At 37.6% G+C, this 20,558-nt stretch overlaps 1 protein-coding gene and 1 non-coding gene across 2 annotated transcripts in view; one reads left to right on the top strand and one right to left on the bottom strand.

The window, feature by feature from the left end:
- Positions 1-20,558, bottom strand: part of LOC119786638 (meiosis 1 associated protein) — a 158,192-nt gene that overhangs the window by 67,820 nt on the left and 69,814 nt on the right. Inside the window, exons 3-5 of the mRNA XM_038290132.1 lie at positions 4,983-5,234; positions 4,654-4,851; positions 3,021-3,186 (exon numbers count right to left, since the gene is read on the bottom strand). Coding sequence (XP_038146060.1) covers positions 3,021-3,186; positions 4,654-4,851; positions 4,983-5,234 — 616 coding nt within the window. The remainder of the gene's footprint in view (positions 1-3,020; positions 3,187-4,653; positions 4,852-4,982; positions 5,235-20,558) is intronic.
- On the top strand, positions 4,117-4,188 carry trnaa-ugc. The gene has a single exon. It is a non-coding gene; the product is annotated as a tRNA-Ala (tRNA).

Genomic DNA, 20,558 nt, shown 5'->3' on the forward strand with positions numbered 1-20,558 from the left:
AGGATGGAAATTAGACCAGAGTCAGCTGCTATTAAAAGATCATTGATTATTTTTAAGAGGGCGGTTTCAGTGCTATGACGGGGACGGAAGCCAGACTGGAACTGTTCATAAAGGTTGTTGTGAGTTAAGTGAGAATGAAGTTGAGAAGCGACTGTTTTTTCCAATATTTTTGAAATAAAAGGTAAATTTGAAATTGGCCTGAGATTATTGTAATTGTTGGGATCTAGTCCAGGTTTCTTCACAATAGGAGTGATAATAGCAGTTTTGAAAAGAGATGGAACAATTCCAGAACCAAGAGAGGAGTGGATGATGGCAGTTATGAAGGGGAGGAGAGCGTGAAGGCAGGATTTAACCAGGGCAGACGGGATGGGATCAAGTGGGCAGGTGGAAGATTTAGATTTGTTGATAAAATCAGAAATATCGGAGAGGGTAGGGAGATAAAAGCTGCAAAAAGGCTGGCAGGGTGAAGGGGTTATAGGGGAAGGGGGTGACAGGATAGGAGGCAGGCACTGGTGAATTATTTTGATTTTATCATTGAAAAACTGCATAATCGAATTGCAGGCGTCGGTTGAGCATAGGTGGGGAGGAAGAGAAGCTGGGGATTTGAAAATATTGTTAAACACCAAAAACAGAGTCAGAGAATTACTTTCGTGTGAGGAGATCAGGTTGGAATAGTAAGTGGATTTAGTTTTAGTGATTAGTTCTTTATATTGAGTTATCTGAGTTATATACATTTCACTGTGAATTGTTAAACCGGTTTTCTTTTTAAGTCTTTCAAGTTGACGGCACTTAGCCTTCATGGTCCGGAGTTCAGGGGTAAACCAGGGGGCGGAGTGGGAAAAGGTGACAGTCCGGGATTTTGTTGGGGCAAGGAGGTTCAAAATATCATTTAAGCAGTTATTGTATTGAGATGTCAGTTCATCCGGTGAGGAAGAAGAATCCAGGATTAAAGTTCTTAGGATGTGTGAAGAGAGAGTGTCCAAGTTAATGTTCTTAATGTTCCGGTATGAAAGGAGCCGTGGGGTCTTTGCTGTGAAGAGACGAGGGGAAATGCTGAATAAAAGGAGGAAATGATCAGATATGTGAAGATCCTCAGCTGAACAGTTAGAGGGGGTAAGACCAGAGCAACAAATTAGGTCAAGAGTATGACCTTTAGAGTGAGTTGGAAAATTGGAAAACTGATCAAAACCAAAATTGTCCAGACAAGATAGGAAATCTCTGGCGAGGGGAAGGTTAAAATTGTCCATGTGAATATTAAAATCCCCCACCAATATTACATTGGGTGAGAGAGAGGAGAGGAGGGTTAGAAGATCTGTTAGTTCATTTAAAAAGTCACTATGTGGCTTGGGGGGGCAATAGACGGCCGCAACAATGGTAGGTGTAGGGCCAGAGAGTGTACAGGACAGGCATTCAAATGAGTTGTAGGAAGGCACAGTGACGGGAACCACCTTCCATTTCTCGTTGTAGAGTACCGCGAGACCGCCTCCTTGGCGCGTCACGCAGGGCTGGCAAAGGTAAACAAACCCGGGTGGAGTGGAGTCATTTAGTTGTGAATAGTTATTAGGCTGTTGCCAAGTTTCCGTTAGAATCAGAAAGTCCAGTTCACGGTCAACAAGGATGTCTTGGACGAGATGACCCTTGTTTGTAAGCGAGCGGATATTGAGGAGACCGAAGTTGAGGGTGATGTTTTGGAGTTTGACTGGAGGCTTAGCCGACCTAGCTGGGCTGGCTAGCACGCTGTGGTTCACAGTCCGATGGGATTTACGTTGAGAGCGGCGAGTTGAGGACCAGTAGGATTTAACAGGTTTGGAGTCGCTGGGATGGAAGAGTCGGCGAGATCCGCGGTGTGTGTATTTCCGGCGGGGTAGGAGAGCAATATCAGGGTAGAAGTTTAAAGATGCTGGCGGAGGTTCAGTCAGAAGTGAGCGGATGCGGAGGAGCTCTGTTGCGGTGTACTGGATTAGACCAAATCCAGGACGGAGAAGAGGCAACATGAAGATCAGGATTATTACGGTCCAGGTGAAAATCTGTGGAGGCCACATCATTTGTAGCAGCAGCTGGTCCGGAGGGTCGAAGGGCTGGATAGAGAGGCAGGTAAGATTACACTTTTGCCGAAACTTGACGAAGCATGAAGAGTATCCGTAACAAAGTTTCAGAGTAGCTCCAAGCGTTGGGTTGTGGAGGATTGTTCATTTAGTCCATGAAATTATTCGCAAAAATTGTAGAGCACAGCTGTCGGAGAGTAGCGGCGCCAGAAATCACGCCAGCGTCCACTCAACCGCCATCTTGGGCCTCGTAGGTCACTCTAAATGCAAAACGGTCCCATACAGTAGACCTATAAAGTGCTGCTGGCGCGTCTTCCAACTCCTGTTCTTTGCCACTCGCTATTCCGACACAATTCTCCACAATAACAGATTTTTTTTCTGCTACACCCGGCTACGCTGCTTCGCTTCTTCTTCTTCTTGTTTACTACTGGTGGTTGGCTTTGGTCGCAGTAGCGCCACCTTCTGCTCTGGAGGGTAATCGCTTCGCCTATGAGAAAAAGGAGCAGCGCATGACCCAAACGCAACACACGCGAATCGAACTGAGACAGTCGAACCGAACGGTTCAGATGGTTTTCATAAACCGTTCCATCCCTAGAAGACAGCTACATTCTCACCTAAAGACATCCTGAAAGTTCATTTTCTATCATAGTGTGAGAAATCAAACTTCTATCACGGCTTTTTTTTTCTCTGATTTCTCTTCCCCAATCCGCTCCAACCTGCAATCCATCACTGGATGGGGGTGGGCCACAAAAGATATACGGGATCTATCCTTCATATCTGAGAAAAAAATTGCGTTTTAAGGAACCTTTGAATTTTGGACAGTTTTTGTTGCCTCGCTGGGAAATACCAGGAATAAAAACAAGCCCATTGAAGGATGCAGACCCTTAATTTAAACACAGCTTATATTCCCTTTAAAATTATAAATAGTCTGCCTTCAAGTGTAATTTGTTAAAAATGCTTCTTTTTGCATCATACCTTCAGTGGTTGTGGTTTCAGGTGAGTGGGGCTCCTGGCCCCAGTCACTCGCTCTGATGATCTGAACAACCAGAAGCCTCCTCAGGGACACCAGGTCAGCATCTTTGAGCCCGCTTTCCAACTGATGAACAACGCTGTGTCCTGGCTGGCTGGTTACCACGGTAACCTTAGTAAATATGGAGACAAACTGATTAAAACCAACTTGTCTAGAAATAATTCAAACTATAGACAGGTGCATTGAATTTACAGAGCTTAGATTAGCAGTTTGCCCTTTAGGCTTTAGGTCCAAAGTGCTCATGCTAAAGTAAATATCTGTGTATAGAAGGAAATCTCTAGTTCTAATGTCAGGGTGAAGAACAGACAGTTGAAACCAGATGTTTTGCAGACATTGTATTTAAAGACATTCAATAATTTATTATTATTTGGATTACAAGTTTTATTTTATTGTTAAAAAAGTAAGGATTGTGAAACAACTTTGTGTTGTTTAGTCCCTGTGTATGCAAACCTCTGAATTTGAAGAAGATAATTACATGAAATACATGAAATATTAATAATTTGAGCTTTTACAATTATAAAAAAAGACATTTTGTTTTTCTATAAAAGAGAACGGATGATGCTGGTTTTATATTAGAATGTGAGAGAAAAAAATAGAAAGGTCATCTTTCTTTTCATGAAGTATGAGTAGCTCTGATTTCATCTGTTTGTCGGCTCTAATCATGCACATGGATGAAAACAAGCACTGTATTAGTAGATTGGCAACAGGCATGCAGACACACATAGTTTTTACTGTCTCTGCATAGTGTCACTGTGGTAAAGGTTGCTATTTATACTAGCTGATGTTGGGAACAGAGGGTCATCCATGAAATCTTCATCCCGAAAAAGATTGCGTCTGAAGTCTAAAAGCATCCAGAGCTGGTTCATCTCTCAGCTGTTTTTTACTACAAGTCTAATGACTTAAAAGCTTTGGAATTTAGAGCCTGGATAAAAGAAAAAAATGTTTACATAAACGCCACCAGAACCAAGATGGATAGAATAACAGAGATATGCGAGAGTATGTGTAAAATGAAATAATTGACCTCATGCACACTGATTACTAGGGGATGTAGCTCAGTGGTAGAGCGCATTCTTTGCATGTATGAGGTCTTGGGTTCAATCCCCAGCATCTCCATTACTTTTTTTGCTTTTTAACTTTCAGTAATACAACTTTCCATTAATGGATCAAAGTTGTGTACAAGTGTCAAGAATTATAGGTTCTCATGGAGCAAATCAGCCCTCAGAATTCAACTTAAAAGTAAAAATCTGGTTTCAAAGATACAATTCAAGGTGATATAGAGATCAGCTTTTAACAGATCAATATCTTTATGGTTCAGGACGGTCGACGATGGTAGGTCTGGAAGTTGAGTTTAAAAAAGTTTGTTTTTAAGATTCCTCTGACATTTTTCGAACTTGGGACTTTTCCAAAAGTATGATTAATTGACCTGTTTTCCTCCGCTGATCTGAGAAATTGAAGCTAGCCAGCAGTAAGCCAGGAGTTCAATAAATCCCTTGCCAAATATTTGTTTGAGACTTTCCAGAGGACATCCGGTTCAGATAGAAAAAAATGCCTATAAGGTGAGGCTCTATCTTTATTTACCTCCACAAACGCATTGCTGTAGGCCTGGTTGCCAGGGCTGGTGTGTCTGATATACTGCTTAAACTGCTGCAGACTGTCCAGCACCGCCTGTCGCAGTAGATCACATCCTTTGGCTGTGCTTTTGATGCAACCTTCACCTGGAATAGACCGTAGCTCCTCCACACAGGAATGCAGTCTGGGTAAATTGCCATGGACCCGCTATAAACAGAAAACAGCGAGACAAATGTAGAGAGGATGAAAGGGGACGTTGGAGGATGAATAATAAAAGAACTGAACTATAAAGTGGTGAAAGGATAATGTGTTTTTTTGGGGGGGTAATTTTCTCTAACCACAAATGGCAGAAGACACTCCTGCTGCCTGCTGATGGCATATAGGCTCAGCAGGGGAATCCTGCAGGGTCCATCCAGACTACAGGCCAGCGACAGGAAGTTATCCAGGGCATCACAAACCACAGAGCAAGTGTCAGACCAACAGGGCGGCAATGCCTCCACAATTAGGACCCTCGCTGGTTGCCGTGCAAATGAGGAACAACAGACCAAACTGGAAGAACTGGTTGGTCTCTTTCTATTGTCCATTGGTCCCTAAAAAAAAAAAATAAATAATACTAAACACATCCAATAATCTCTATCTTCTAAAAGCCAATAGCTGATAAGCAGATTATTTACAGTGCGCATATTCATATGGCTGGAACTTCAACATCGGGAACAGTAGTGTAATAGAAAACCAAGTTATGTATAGCCCTGATTTTTATTTTAATGAGTTATTAATTATTGAAAAGTATGTCTTCAATAAATACGATAATTAAATCTAAAAATATGTCAAAAATGCCAACAAATCTTTTAGAGCTTTCCTCCCAGAAAGTCTAAGTAACCTTAAAGTCGTAGGGAAGCGGCGGTTCCAACTGTTTGCATTTCCAAATTCTTCTGAGTTGTGCCCGATTTTACACGAGTGAATAAAGTGAATGTGATTGGTCGATTATCAAGGGGGCAGGATTGTTGTGGTGGAAGGTTCGCAAGCAAGTTTGATTGTGCCCAGTTTCTCTGAAGTATCTTCCTAACCAGTTAGCAAATTAGTGCTACTTGGTCCCAATAGGAAATTCCATTGGGACCAAGTAGCACTAAATTGGTGACTTAGAAACGACACTGTCAAGGAACGCTATGGACAGAGGAAACATGCAAGAGGAGGAGAGTTTAGTGTCAGAGGTCGGGGATGAATCTCCTTCATCATACATTTTTTATTTAGAGGAGGAAAGTGGGGACGAAGATGTTGTAGAAGAGGACACCAGGGCAGCAGAAGCTTTATTTGGTGTAGAAGGCCGTTGATGACCGTTGATGTAGGATTGGCCGAATTTAGGTGTACAAGCTGACGTATAACTGGACTGCATAAGATAAAGAAAACCCCCACAGATTTTAAGACAGGATTTTTTTTTTAATAGAGATTTTCAAAATTTTTGGACAATATTTTCTGATAAAGAGTACATTTATATACATCTTTAAGCCAGAATGATTGGATATTTAAATATGACTTCCCTACGACTTTAAAAGTCCTATATCATGCTTTCTTATGCCTTTCAAAGCCACCATATGCAAATATATCACAATATAATGCCTTTAGAACTACATGAGTATTCATTTGTTTTAAAATTATTGTTTTTTTTCCAACTCCGATAAAACCCAAAAAACAATTGCCTTCAAAGTAGGGGCTGGGCAAAACAGCCCACAAACACACCAGGAAGAAAGGTGTATACTGATCTCTGGACCTTAATTCATCAAAAACACACAGGAGTGATACTAAAAATCCCGTTTCTGAACCAAAATTTATAGATTGCAAAGGAAATTTGAAAAGAAGTCAAATTATAAGCTTCTGACACCAGTGAGACAGAAACAGTGCTTCATCAAAATGAGGTCAGTCAATCACAGGAAAACTACATCTCTTAAAAAAGGTGCACAAGCCCCAGATTAGTGAGACGATGTTTAGGAAGGAGCGTTCGTTAGACTTGAGTGTGAAACTGGGTTTTCTTGGTAACGGTGCCAATTAAAGTGGAGCATGTTGTTCGGGCCTCTTTTACCATTTAACATTGATGAAATAATTGAATATGTCAATAATCTTGAAAACACACCATTTAAACTATCAGTCTATTAAAAGCATGACCTTTTTAAAGCTCAAAAAAGACAACAAACCTTTGTCCAATGGTTACATTTAATGGAATAGACAGAGAGTCAATTTTGTCTCCAGGTTTTCTTTGGAATTGGGAAGATTTCTGGTTTGTTTCATCATTTTGCCATAAATTGGCACCGAGGCTCTATTATAGCATTTCCTTGTTAGGAGTTTAAGCACAAGGAAACACGTTCACACCACGCCATTAATAAAGCCTGTGCTAGAAAGATAAATAAAAAGCAGGGTGAGGAAAGCTCTGGACTGACTACCTGAAAAGTAGTTTCCTCTTTTTTTTTAAACCAGGGTGTCATTATTGGTTAAAAACATGTCCAAAAGAAAACTGACAGATAATTCTCCTTTTTCAAAGCCTGAGCTCCCACCAGCTGTCTTAGACTGAATTTCTATTGGAAACTAAGCCACCCATGACGATCACATCAAACACCTTTCACCCTCACACCTTCCACTTGCATCATCTGTTTTTTTTTTACTTTTCTCAGAAGTAAAACTTATCAGATTCAGTCCAACAGTGAAATATGGTCTCTGTAGGCATGCTGGTATTAGTCAAATATGGGTTGAAGTGTATTTTTTAAAGGTATTATTGTATTTAATGGAGGAAAAAAATATAAAAAACTGGACTGAGGAACTTACATGGTATAGCACAATCCATTTATGTATGTTTTCTGCTTTTATAATTTAATATCAGCTAGCCTGTGGCTTTGTTTTTGCTAACATCACTCATTATTACTGATTAATTTAAAACCGCTTATGATTTATGAGAATTTTGCACATTTTTAAACATGGACTCTCTCTAAACTAATATTAAATGGTTATTTTTAATGAATAATAAAAAAAATGGCTCGGCTAGCGTGTGAAAAATCTTGATGCATTCAGTAATTTAAAGTCTTTTTTTAATCTTGGAACTTAGTGATAGTGTTAACTTTAAAGAATAATGTAAAGTAAGGTGATGAAAGGTATTTATTTAAATGCAAAATATTCTTTGTTGCTGTATTTAACGGTTGAATATTAAACTATGCAGAAATAATACCCAAACTCCCTGACAATGCCATGACTTCTACGGCTTTAAACAGAATCAGCACCCAATATATTGGCTCATTTGTGGAAGCTCTGTTATTCTTTTCTATAGTCTTATTGCATAAGCATAATTTAGCAATATATATCGGGATATTTTGCATGTTTGCAAATATATATATATATCATTTAAGAAATTGTTTTTATAAACATTTTTTTAAAATAAAGCATTTTAATTGCCAAACGTAATGAATTTTAATGCCAATTCAGGCCTTAATTGAAAAAAAAAAGTATTATTTAATGACTTTTAAGGAAAACCCTGTATTTGCTAAATGTTTCATGATAACATCTAGTAAACATAAACATAAACAATTTGCTTTTATCTTTTCTGCTTCCAGCTCTCAAAGTTACATGTTATAGTAAATTTGAGGACATAAATTGTATTGGACTTTAGCTCTTAAACTGCAGCAATTTCTCATTCATTATCTAACAGAAATAATCTCAACATAATTCATTTTATTGCTCTTTGAGGTGAAATCGTTTTGACACACAGTGTCCATAATTTATTTAATTTGTTTTTCACCAATTTGGCTAACATCCTCCTGCGTTCATTTCAGCTAACTTTAAACTTAGCAACTTAAAGCGGCTTCTCCTGTAACTTGTAAAATCAAGAATGTGCTAAATGTGCTACAAGTGAAGAGTTTATACCTGTAAATGAGTCCAGAAATGAACTTCAGTAACTACACAAGAAAACTTTGGCTGCTAACTTTATGCTAAAAGCTCTCTAGCTAGCAGGCTATCATTTGCTAACGGCTAACAACATGCTAACTAGACTTATTAGCTTTTATCCTGTTATAAAATTAGTCGAAGTTACTGTTAAATTGGTTCTTCTTCTAAAAATATCAAACCTACCTTGGAGTTATATCCTCTTTTTAAATTTAAATATGATTAAATCTGATAAATGAGGTTGATAGTATTGGCTGAGGCACAAAAACCAGACTGTTTTAAAGATTTATAATGAGCAATCTTTAGCTGTAAATTTTAAATTATCTAAATTATTTTCTAAATTTTTATAATAAGTGAAAAAGGCAGTGGAAGAGCTTTTCATTGATACTTGCCTCACACAAAATAAATAAATAGAGGAAAGTTATAAAGCAGTTATTAGATAGATTTGCAATATCCCTTTTTAATAAAAAAAAATAATTGCCCACTTGTAACTCATTTAGAAAAGGTTTTTAATCTATAGCTTCATCATTATTGGTCAGAAGTTCAATATTACAACATATCAGAAACTCATATTTAAAGTACTAGGGGTGTGAATTGGCAAGAATTTGGCGATACCAGGCTGCTCAGTGGCGCAGTGGTTAGCAATGCTGCATGCGTGGGTTCTCTCCGTGACTGTTAGGTTTACTGGCTTCTCTAACACCTCCTTAGGTGTGAGTGTTTGTGTGACTGGCTGTTTGTCCTGCGATGGACTGGCGACCTGTCCAGGGTGTACCCTGCCTCTCGCCCGTAGACAGCTGGATAGGTACCAGCACTCGTGTAAGAAAATGGATGGATGTATTGATACGATTTATTCCGATATAATGAGATTTTTATGATACTATAGCTCTGGAGAACCTCACAGTATTCTGTTGCACTGCTACAATGACGCAAAGCAGCTGAATAACAGGCTCTCTGCGATGTACTAAACTAGGGACTCAGGGTTTAACAGTTATTTAAAAGTACGAAAATGAAATTGATATTTCTCTATACTTTCTCGTTTTAAATATTTCAGATTAACTTAATCGTGTTTTTAATCAATTCCAATATCTACTATTAAAATATTCCGATATTGGTATCTTATATTAAGAATACCGTACCATCTAGTGAAATATCACAACATTCGACAGGATCAGTTTTTTTTTTACATATTTACTGTACATTTGAAAATCTAGTTCCAAATTGTGCATAGATATAAACAGTTTGGTACATCAACAAAACATTTGTCGACTTTTAGTTAAATGATTCATGCTCAAGAAATATTTAAAAAAATGTTATTGCATAATTTTTTGAATTTCTTTTGTGAACGGTTTAGATTTTTCACATTAATGTTAAATATTAACAATGCCAAAATACACCAGGAGAGTAGTTTTATCGATGATATTAACACACTTTATTGTCATGATTGGTCTTTCTGTTATGTATTTGTTTCTCTGATGTAAAATTTTGGATTGCTGAAAAATCCAGTATAATATCCTTTAAATTATTTAAATATTTGTAAAGAAAATGAAGGTGTGGCTTGTACACTATGAGTATGTGGGGTAAGCCCATACAAAACATATTAAACCCTCTGTGCTAATGACAACCAGTTTGCTATGCTGTTGACTTTTATTTACTGACATTTACTCGATTTAATGACTGACTTAAAGAGCCACATATACAGCGAATTTATAAAATTTGCTCAGTAAACAAACAGCTCCCAGTGTGGTGAGTGGGAGAACCATAAAGAATCCCAATCATCGATTAGCCAATTTTGTTCTATTTCTCTTGTACAAACAGACTGATCCCACATGGATTCAAGGGGGGGATGAAGTAAGCAATGCAGCCAGGGTATTCCATTCACTTTACTTCTAAAGTAAAAACTAGAAAAACTATTTCTTCACTGTAAGCCACAAGATTAAATGTTATAGAAATCTTACTACCCAGGTAATAAGAATACTGGGTTTTTCACTTTATCTTCAGTCCAACCTGTGGTGGTAATACCTCCATTGCCAACCAGCTAGAAGTAAATACCTTAGCTTAAAAAGTTTATTTCACAATTAATTTACTTAGACTTTGGCTTAGACTACCTTTATTGTCATTTTGTATGCACAGAAACGGAATTTCGTTGCATACAGCTTATAACAGTGTAATAAGATTGCAGTTGCAGTAAGATAAACATTACCAATACTAAGTTCAGCAGTGGTCAAATATAACAATGTAGGAGAAAAAAGAAAACAGTTTAAATAATGGTGCAAAAGGGCATTAATATGAAAAAGTTCAGTGCAGTGCATTAATAAATATGGTTCAAAATGTTTGGTTTCTGTTTTCTGTTATGTTTTTCTTTTGAGTAACTAGTTTTGCTTTTCTCCTTGTTTCCTAGTTTTTATGGTTTAATTCTTAGTTTAATGTGTTCTTTGTTTTTTTTCTCAGTTACTGTCCTCGTCTTGGTTCTGTTATTTTTTTCTTTTGAGTGTTTAGTTTTACTTTTCTCCATGTTTTATAGTCCTAGTGGTTTAATTATTATTTTTTTGTTATTTCCAGTCTTCCAGGTTTTTCATTTGTTGCCCTCTGCTGCCCTCTGGTGTTCTCCTTTCTCCCTAGCTCCTGTTTTTTTTTTCTGCTCTGTCCTCACCTGTTTCCAATCTTCTCATCACTCCTCTCTTTGTCTTTGTCTCCTTTAAAAGCCCTCTCTCTTCAGTTCCTCTTTGCTGGGCCCTCGTCTACGTCTAACATGCTCCAACCTCGCCTCTCTGAGCCTTCCTCCTTTGAGTAGTGATTAGCCTGATGTCTCCATGGTTTCTGGTTCGTTTTTACTTATTTTGATGTTTTATTTTTTTTATTTTTGGACTCCTGGTTTTTTGTTTGTTTTGGACTTCGTTTTCAATTTGGATTCCTGGTTGCCTTTTTGTTTGGACTTTGTTTTTTCATATTAGGATTCAGTCAACTCAACATTAAATCCACATTTACCGGTAATTCACCTCTGCCTTCCTGCCTCTGCTTTTGGGTCAACAATCCACAACGAATCCTGACACAAAATGCAGTAGAATATTGAGTTGTGTCCTATTTGAAAGGATTATAATGGTTCAGTTCATTTGTCAACCTGCCTCTGGTCCGAGTTTCTTTTTAGCTGCATGAATGATTTAAAATAACCAATAGATTATCATAGTCTTTTTTTATTATTATGATAATAACCAGGTATATCTCAAATATCAACTGCACAAACAGAAATTGTTTTTGTCAAAAAGTCATTTATAAAATTTAGTCCGCATTTACCAGGAACTGATATCTTGACCTTATAATAATCATAGATTTATATCAAGTAGAATCTGTAGACAGGGGAGTCACAATATAAGGATAAAAATGGACCTCCACACGCCAAAAAACATGATCAAATTTGTGATCTCTCCTCTTTTTTGTGTGTGTGTGTGTCCTGTTTTGCCAATATAGCTCAAGGAATCGATGTCAAATGCTAGACGATAGCCCAAACACAAGCACACCCTTATGACTGTTGCCGTAAGGTTCTGCTTGGTACTTATAGTACATCAAACGTTATTGGAAATGATCTAGGGAGTACAATCATATACAATGGACATGGAGAGAGAAACAGAGACAGTAAAGAACAAAGAGAGAATGAAAAGAGAAAAAAATAAAGCAGCAAAAATAGACAACACACAAGATATAAGTAACTCCTATATGTCAGCTTCTACACCTCCATGAGACAAGAGGGAAGGAAAACACATAACAACAGCGTAAATTAGACAACAGGCAACCAAAATAAACATAAAATTAAGCTTCCAGAGCAGAGGGTATCCCTTAGATATCCATGTGTGTGGAAGGCAAAACCTATGGCAATTACATAATATTACTCAGGGTGCTAAGTATTGGTATAGTAGTTGCAGCTTAGTGTTTAGTATTACTGTGTATCCGTGAACACCTGAAACAAAACTCCCGTCGTATGTATGCATGGGTATGCATGTGTATAAAAGATTTACAATATTTTACTTCTACAGAAGGAATATATGCTTAATAGCAGGTGTGGGCGGCCCCAGACTAGCCCTACAGGGCCCTGGATAGAAAAAGAGGTGAGGCGAGCCCCAGATATCCAAAGGCATCTTAGATCACTGGGACATTAGAAGGAAACAAGGATCATGAGAGCACCCTTGGTCCAAACTCTCAGGGCCCAAACCCGAAAGAGGCCCAACCCCAGATGCCATATTGCTGAGGTCCAACGGGGGGATAAATTGTTAGCCCATCGGCTCTGCCTGCAGCTGATCTCTCACAGGGACACTGCCACTATAATAAAAGCTTTATATACCGACTACCTAGGTGAAGTTTGGAGGCAGTTTTTCACTCTTAAAAAGATTTCAAAATGATATTTTTTGTTTAAATGATTTACGGGTAATGACCAGCTGACTTGCCAACGTTATGGCTGCAGTTAGCTGGAGATCCCTCTCGATATATCAGTTGAGCCAACGTTCCTTTCCTTACCTTTCCTTTCCTTTCCTTTCCTTCAGCTTTAACTCCAAGTCTAATACATCAAAGAGTTAAGTCAGAACATTTTAGGATAGCACTTTAATGCCAATATCATGTATTACTTTTTATCTCATGAATTTACACCATATAACAAGTTGTCATTCTATCAAATGTGCAAGATGTTGATAAGCAAATGCAAATACTTTTCGTATCGTAAAAATAAGAAGTTATGAAAAGAAAAAACTACCAAAGTACTTGTGTATCTTATGCTGCCCCACATCCATCTGTTTGGTTTCTTTCATCTTTTCAGATGAATGGAGGGAAAAGATCAATGAGAGGCCAGTCAGTGCAGCAGACTACAAGAGCAATATGGAAATGTGTTCCTGATGGTTGACCTACTTGACTGAAGTGTTTTCTAGTCCTTACAGCTGGTGAATATGTGTGAGAGACAGAGACCTTGCAATCTGCTAGTGGAATCACAGTCTAATCAGTGGTTAGTGGGGGTGAAATGTAACTTTACTGATGAATATGTGTAGGTATCAAGGGATTATGTAATTGACGTGCTGCTTGGTCACAGACCCTTTGAGCACTATTTACTCTTTGTTGGGGTGAATGAAATATGGAACATAAACATCTGTTTTTTAGAGATAACTCTCTGCACCTGGCAAAACCATTTCCTGATCTTCCTTTTTTTCCCATTGGTGGTGGTTTGAATGTAAGCTCTGTGAATTCCTGCATCTGTGTGTGTCTTCTTTAAAGTACTGGCAGTTCTCCATACAACACCCCTCTCTCGATTTCTTCCTATTTGTCATCAGAAGTCCTCATCATGCCTCTGCCTCTCACAGGTTTCTTTCATTTAGCTCCACTCCATTAGCTTCTAACACCTGTCATATTGCAATGATTTATTTTTATATCTAAAGTATAGATTGTGAAGATTATTTTTGGCGGGATATGCAGCCTTTGGTTTTTCTCTGAAATGAATGTGGGGCATTCAGTCTTAAATTCAAGGCCTCTGTAAAAGGGATTAAATGCTGCGATATGACTGGAGCTTAATCATTTCTGCACACCGAAACACTTGCAAACTCACACTTGAATAATAAAACGCACTCGTGGATGTGCTTTCTAATTTAGCTGTCACAAACACATACTTCTGGGTCAAAGGGAGCTTTACAACAGTCAGCTAATCCGCTGTTCCTTTCTGATTGACTCTGGGGGATTGGTGGAAAATTTGCCCAGAAGTTTTAGTGATTATTTTGCGTACTACTTCTAGTTCCAACAGTGTTTTAGAAATTCAGGGGGAAGCATGTTTTTTTTCCTTCCTTGCAAAGTTTTGGTTCACTTCCTTCGAATTTGAAAATAGGCAGGAGAATGAAAAATTCCACTTTTATCCCTGTAGTTTCATTAGGAAGATGATGAAAGGCAGAAACTTAGTTTCACAAGTTTACTTTACAGTTTTTGGGATTGTATTATATCTGGTGTTTTTTGCTATGTTTTCAATATTATTTCCAAATCAGACTCTCTTCATGAGAAAATATGCAAAATATGAGCATGGTAAATCTAAAAAAAAAAAAGAAATCAAATTGTTTCTTTTCATTGCTTTGCTATATGACTGGATCTGTTTAAATTTGCTAATCCATAAAAAATATTCTTGATTTTCTTTCTTCCTAAGACCTTTAGTGATAGGAGGCTGTGCTCTATTTATCATTAGCATTGAACTCCTTCTTTAGCTTCAGTTGGTAAATAAAAGTGTTTTTTATTTTAATAAATAAATCTGCATTTAATGTTTTTATGAGATGCCTAATACCTGCCTAATTATAGACATTTGTTATGTTACAAAAGAAGCATTCTTATTTCTTTTATATACTATTTTAACACTACATCAAATACACCAAGCATAACCACAACAGAAAGAGGGGCAATCTCCTCCTGGCTGTCCCCTTTGCAGTTTATGCCAGATTAAATAATCCAATGTCTTTAGGTATGATTGGTCACAAGGCTGTCATGATGTTGTAGGTACCAGATATGCTCATGTGGTCATCAGACCTTTTTTATGCCCTTTCTTATGACATTTAGTGCAAAGCATCAGCTCTGAGAGCTGGTGTTTATTAGAATGGCCATCATTATTGACCTATGTCACACAAATGTTTAAATGCATTTCATTTTAGATACAAAAAGAATCAAATTTGGCCGGCATAACAAAGTTTTGCATAACAGTTGAGCCAGATCTCAAGATAAATTGTTAGATCTTTGCTGAAAGTGGTCTGTGATCAAATTTAACACAGAATTTAGACAAACTGAGTCTACCCTTGAAAGCAAGTAAGTAAATAAAAGAAACCTTCAGTTTGTTTTAGTCTTGATTGGTTAGCCAAATCAGCAATGATCAAATTACTGTATTCCCTGTTACTGACTGGTGTTTAGGGTTTGTCGAATCCAAATTATTTTGAAGCTATCTGTCCTCACGAGTCCAAGTAGCTTTGTGTTTGACTTTGAATACATAACACAGATGGTCCCCAGAGGACAGACACTGTACTATGACAGGTATTTTTTTTCCAAGAGCCATTGGATATTCTCGTGGGAAAAGTGTTTGCTGCTATGGCAACCTTTTCGAAGATCGGAATCCCTCTATAGTAACTCTTGGCTTCTACTGACAAGCTCCTAGCAGGAAATAAAAAGGCTCTTGGAGATGTTAGGACATGGACTTTGATGCTGAACTACTCCAGAGTAACAAGCAGCAGAAGTGGATTGTTTATACCCTAGTGACAACCAGCAAAAAAAAAAAAAAAAAAAGAAAAAGCTTAAAGCAAGGACTTTAAGACGGATAATAAATTGAAAGAAGCCAGATCTAGATCAGAGCATAACATTAGTGAACAAAAAAATACTGAGAAAGTTAATATTTCAAATGTAGCCCCTATGCAAATATATATTGCTTGAAGATTAAATACTTTTTTTAAACAAAGCATGGTATCTTTCAAATATGTTGTGTAAGAAAGGTATCAGGGTTATCAGTCTAGGGATAAAATTACCAAAAGTTCAGATTCATTTATGGAATACATTTTTAAAGGGCTAATCTTTAACCCTACCACGTCATCTGGTAAAAATTTTCAACATTAGAACAAAGTCTAATAGGGAGACACATTTTCAAAACTTTCAAACCTCTGTCAACAATCTCAAAATAATCGTGGGCATAAAGCTCCAGTATTATTATGGTTTGTTGGGGTGTATAAAGATGAAAACATCATCGCCAAATTAAACAGTTTACAAGAAGATTAGTCTTTCTTTATTGATAAGAGCAGGCATCCCCAAAGTCGGTCCTCGAGGGCCGATGTCCTGCAGGTTTTAGAGGTTTCCCTGCTTTAGCACAGCTGATTATGATGATTGAAGTCAAGCAACAGCCTGAGATTTCAATTAAAATCAGCTGTGTTGGAGCAGAGAAACCTCTAAAACCTGCAGGACAGCGGCCCTCGAGGACCGACTTTGGGGATGACTGATTTAGAGGCATATTGTCGTTTAGACCAAGTCTTAACACCCACACGGTAAGAGTGAAACACACTCAGAATGCATGTAATTCAAAGGCATTCTGTGTTATTAGTTGTAGATGCTAACCTTTTCTTTTTTATGGCTTGTTTTTATGGACAGCAGGCTGGTAGGAAAGGGGGAGAGACATACCAGAAAGGACCATAGACCGGATTTGAACCCAGGTCTCCCACATTGAGGATTAAGTACACCATACATGGGTTGTGTGCTAACCATTGCACCACCAAAGCCCACCAAAGTCAAATTAGAAACTGATAAAGCCAATAGTAGGGATTAATGATATTGTCCAAACCATAAAACAATATATATTTCTTAATTTCCCTTAGCAAAAAGTAGTATACTTGAAGTAAATTCTATTAAGAATACTTAAGTATAAGTATAAGGTTAGAAAGTATTTCCGAACAATGTACTTTAGTGTACTTTAGTCGACCTAAATCCCGGATGATTTTGAAATCCCTCCCGGACATTTTTTTAGGTATGAGAAGTAGAACATGTCCAGGAAAAAGAGGATGTCTGGTCACCCTACCATATCCACAATTTGATGTTTCAGTGAGTGAGTGCTTGTTGCTATGATGCGTCTTTGCTCAGCAGCTTTGCTCGTTGTAAACCAACCAATCAGCGCACCGCTCATCTAAATATTTATGAGCATACCATAATAATGGGGCTTTTAACCAGGCGGCATTAGGGCTCATAGAACAGCAAATATGCAATTTTCAGTCCAACCAATGTTAAACACCCTAATCAGAGACCTTAAGGACCAGCACCAAATACCCTATAGAATCATTCTATGACACCTTTAAGAAAAAATGACTGATTTATATTTCAATTTTTTTCAGTGTAAAAAAATTTATCGGACGGTTAAAAATAAAAGTATTTATTTAACTAAATATTTAAAAGTAATTTCGAATCAGAGGCTGTTATAAAGCAGTGATTTTCAAACATCTGAGTCACTTTTTCTTTTTTTGGATGTGTTTCTGCTCCAGCAGATTATTACATTCCTGCCTAGCAGCCACCAAGGGCTAGAGAGGCCTATTAATCACCTGTTTATTAAGTCAGGGAAACAGCTAAACATGTAAGTCGTGGGAATTTAGTTTAAAAGCCTAAGTTAAAGAGCTTTTACATTATTTTGGACATTTAACAAACTTATTAGGTGTAATTGTCATGGTCTCGGTGCTGTTATGCTTTACTTTGCTCCATGTTTCCTTGTTTTATTGGTGTAATTCCTATTTTGTTGTATTTTCTGGATATATTTTAGTTCTCAGGTTTTTCTGTTGTTGTCCTCTGTTGCCCTCTTGTGTGTGTTCCTTCCCCCTTGGCTCCTTCATTGATCCACTCACACCTGATCCCTGTCTGCTCGTTAGCCATGCCTTTGTCTCAGTCAGCTATATATACTCTCCCTCTGCTGTCACTCCTTGTTGGTTCCTCTGTTGTTGCCTGTTGTTGCTGCCTCCGTCGTCACTGGTTCTGTCGTTGCTGGTTCCCCGTCACTGTTGCTGATTGTTTTCCCCTCATGTCTCCATGGTTCTGGTTTGTGTTACATTTTAAGTTGGATTTTGGATTGCTGCTTTTGTTAACTGTTTTCACCAATTAAAGTACAAGAAATCACCTCCGCCTCTTCGCCTCTGCATTTGGGTCCTCTAAACATAAACAAAACGTGACAGTAATTGCAGAAATGGTATTGAATCTGTATTACCAGAGTGTATTTTACTCGTTTGGACCATGAAGGAAATTTATGGTATCAAACAAATTTGAAAAGATGATTTAAAGGGACAGAATCTATTCATTTCAGGGTTTCTGATTTAAAATTCAAAATTTTCTCTCAGCTCTCAAAATCAAAATCTGACTCCAAACTCAAAAATTGAGAGCTGTATTTATTTGCTGTTTTTAAACCCATATCACAAATATACCAGAAATAGTAACTGCTAGTATCTGCTGTAATGCATGGGCTGAAAAAAGAGAAAAAATAGTCAACTTTACACATGTACCAAACATTTTACTTTAAGAACTGATAGCTGTGGCATTATTATTTTGTTGAAATTCTTTAGAAATTTGTTCTAAAACTGTTAACCTTTTGTATCTCTGCTTTTGTCTCCTTGAACCCCAGTCGGCCTCAGCAGATGGCCGCTCACACTGAGTCTGGTTCTGCTGGAGGTTTTCCTCTCCACTGTCGCTACAAGCATGCTTAGTGTGAGGGATTGCATTCAAGTAATTGAGTCAATGCAATCAACTGGCTTCCCTAAGATAGCAAACTTTGAATCAATTTGACTGTATGATCTGATGATCTGTAAAGTGCCTTGTGATGACGTATTGTGAATTGGTGCTACAGGGTTCCTGCGGGTCCTTAAAAAGTCTTAAAAGGCATTTAATTCTTCAAAATAAAACTAAGGCCTTAATTGGTATTAAAATGTCTTAAATCAGTCTTTCGTAGGTCTTAATTTTTATTACGATTTATTTTTGTAATCTAAATAAAACATTAAAATTAACAATTTTTAAATTTATTTAAATAAATAACGGCTCGCCATTATTGGTTCCGTCCCGATAGCCGGACCAATAAAAGCGTTGTTGCGGCCGGGTCATTTGAGAGATGCACCATTAACTTTTTGTCTGGAAAATATGAGCAAGTGTAAATGTAACCAAAATTGGCTAACAAGCCAAGAGTTTTCTCCATGGCTAAAACCAGTACCAGGAACATACATGAGGCACAGTTGATTTTGTGCAAGAAGTCATTCAAGCTCAGAACGATGGGAATTAAGGCAGTGGAGTCGCACATGCAAAGCACAAAGCGTCAAAATCGAGTTAACGAGAAACAGCCGGTATTTCTCAGTTTTGTTCCACCCTTGTCTCTGCAACGCCTCAACTTATCACCAAATCAAACATACTAAGAAAACGATACAAAGAAAAATGGCTGCAAAAAAGACTTAGCACTGGTTATGTTGTGGCTTTAAAACTGATTTGTTTTGTTCCCTTCTAAAACAAAGTTTGTGAATTCAGTTAAATAATTGTTAAATATATCTGTCATTTGTGCGTTTTTAGCTTTCTTCCTGTATGGGAAGCTTTTCAAAATTTGAAACATTAGTGCAGTGGTTTATGTTAAAATAAGCGTTTGGGTTAAGTTGTCGCAAGCAGGTTTTTCTTGTGTTTCTTGTGAATTTGGTCTTAAATTTTTATTTGAAATGGCATTAAAAAGTCTTAAAAAGTCTTGAATTTAACTTGCCTTATGCTGTAGGAACCCTGTGCTATATAAATAAACTGAATTGAATTGAATTAACAGATTAAGAAAATGCGCTCCAGGGAATGTCTTTCCTTTGGTCTCCCAGGTTTACCTTTTGCTAACCTAACATGTAACTGAAACCACTTATCCAACATTAAATTTAATGAACTATTACGTATCAAGTTGCAATCCTATTACTGTGTTGAAACCTGAGAACATTTCCATTTTCAGATCGAAAGAACCTGACAGCTCCTGCTACTCTGCCGCCAGACAACATTTTTCTTCTTTGATGATGTACATGAGGGGAATTATTGATATCACAACCTTTTAATTTCCTATTTATAATGCTGAGATGAAGGGTTTATCCTTTGATTAATCATTGGAGGATTCTCACGGGGCTGTGTCCTGTTTCATCTTTGTTACCGTTTAACTGAAAGGTATCTCAGTTGGGGGAGAAAGAAAGGGACTATCCCCGGAACAAAGGAAGCTCCTGACGATCTTGTGATTGCAGCTTCATCAATAAGTCAGTGTTCAAAATGCACCAAATGAAAACAAATCCCTAAGGGAGAGAGACCTCAAGAGCATATGTGACTCATCTTTGACTTAAAATGATTACATCCTGGGGAAGTGGTGTAAGCTTAATGCTGCTCGGTTCATCCTCTGTCTTTCTTAACCTCATTAACCTGTAAACTTTGACTTCATGACTCACTGTATGATCAAAAAGGCCTTTTAGGACGTAATTTGACACATTTAAGAT

The sequence above is a fragment of the Cyprinodon tularosa genome, unplaced genomic scaffold, assembly GCF_016077235.1.
Source record: "Cyprinodon tularosa strain WSP-4 unplaced genomic scaffold, ASM1607723v1 ctg276, whole genome shotgun sequence".
In the NCBI taxonomy this organism is placed as follows: Eukaryota; Metazoa; Chordata; class Actinopteri; order Cyprinodontiformes; family Cyprinodontidae; genus Cyprinodon; species Cyprinodon tularosa.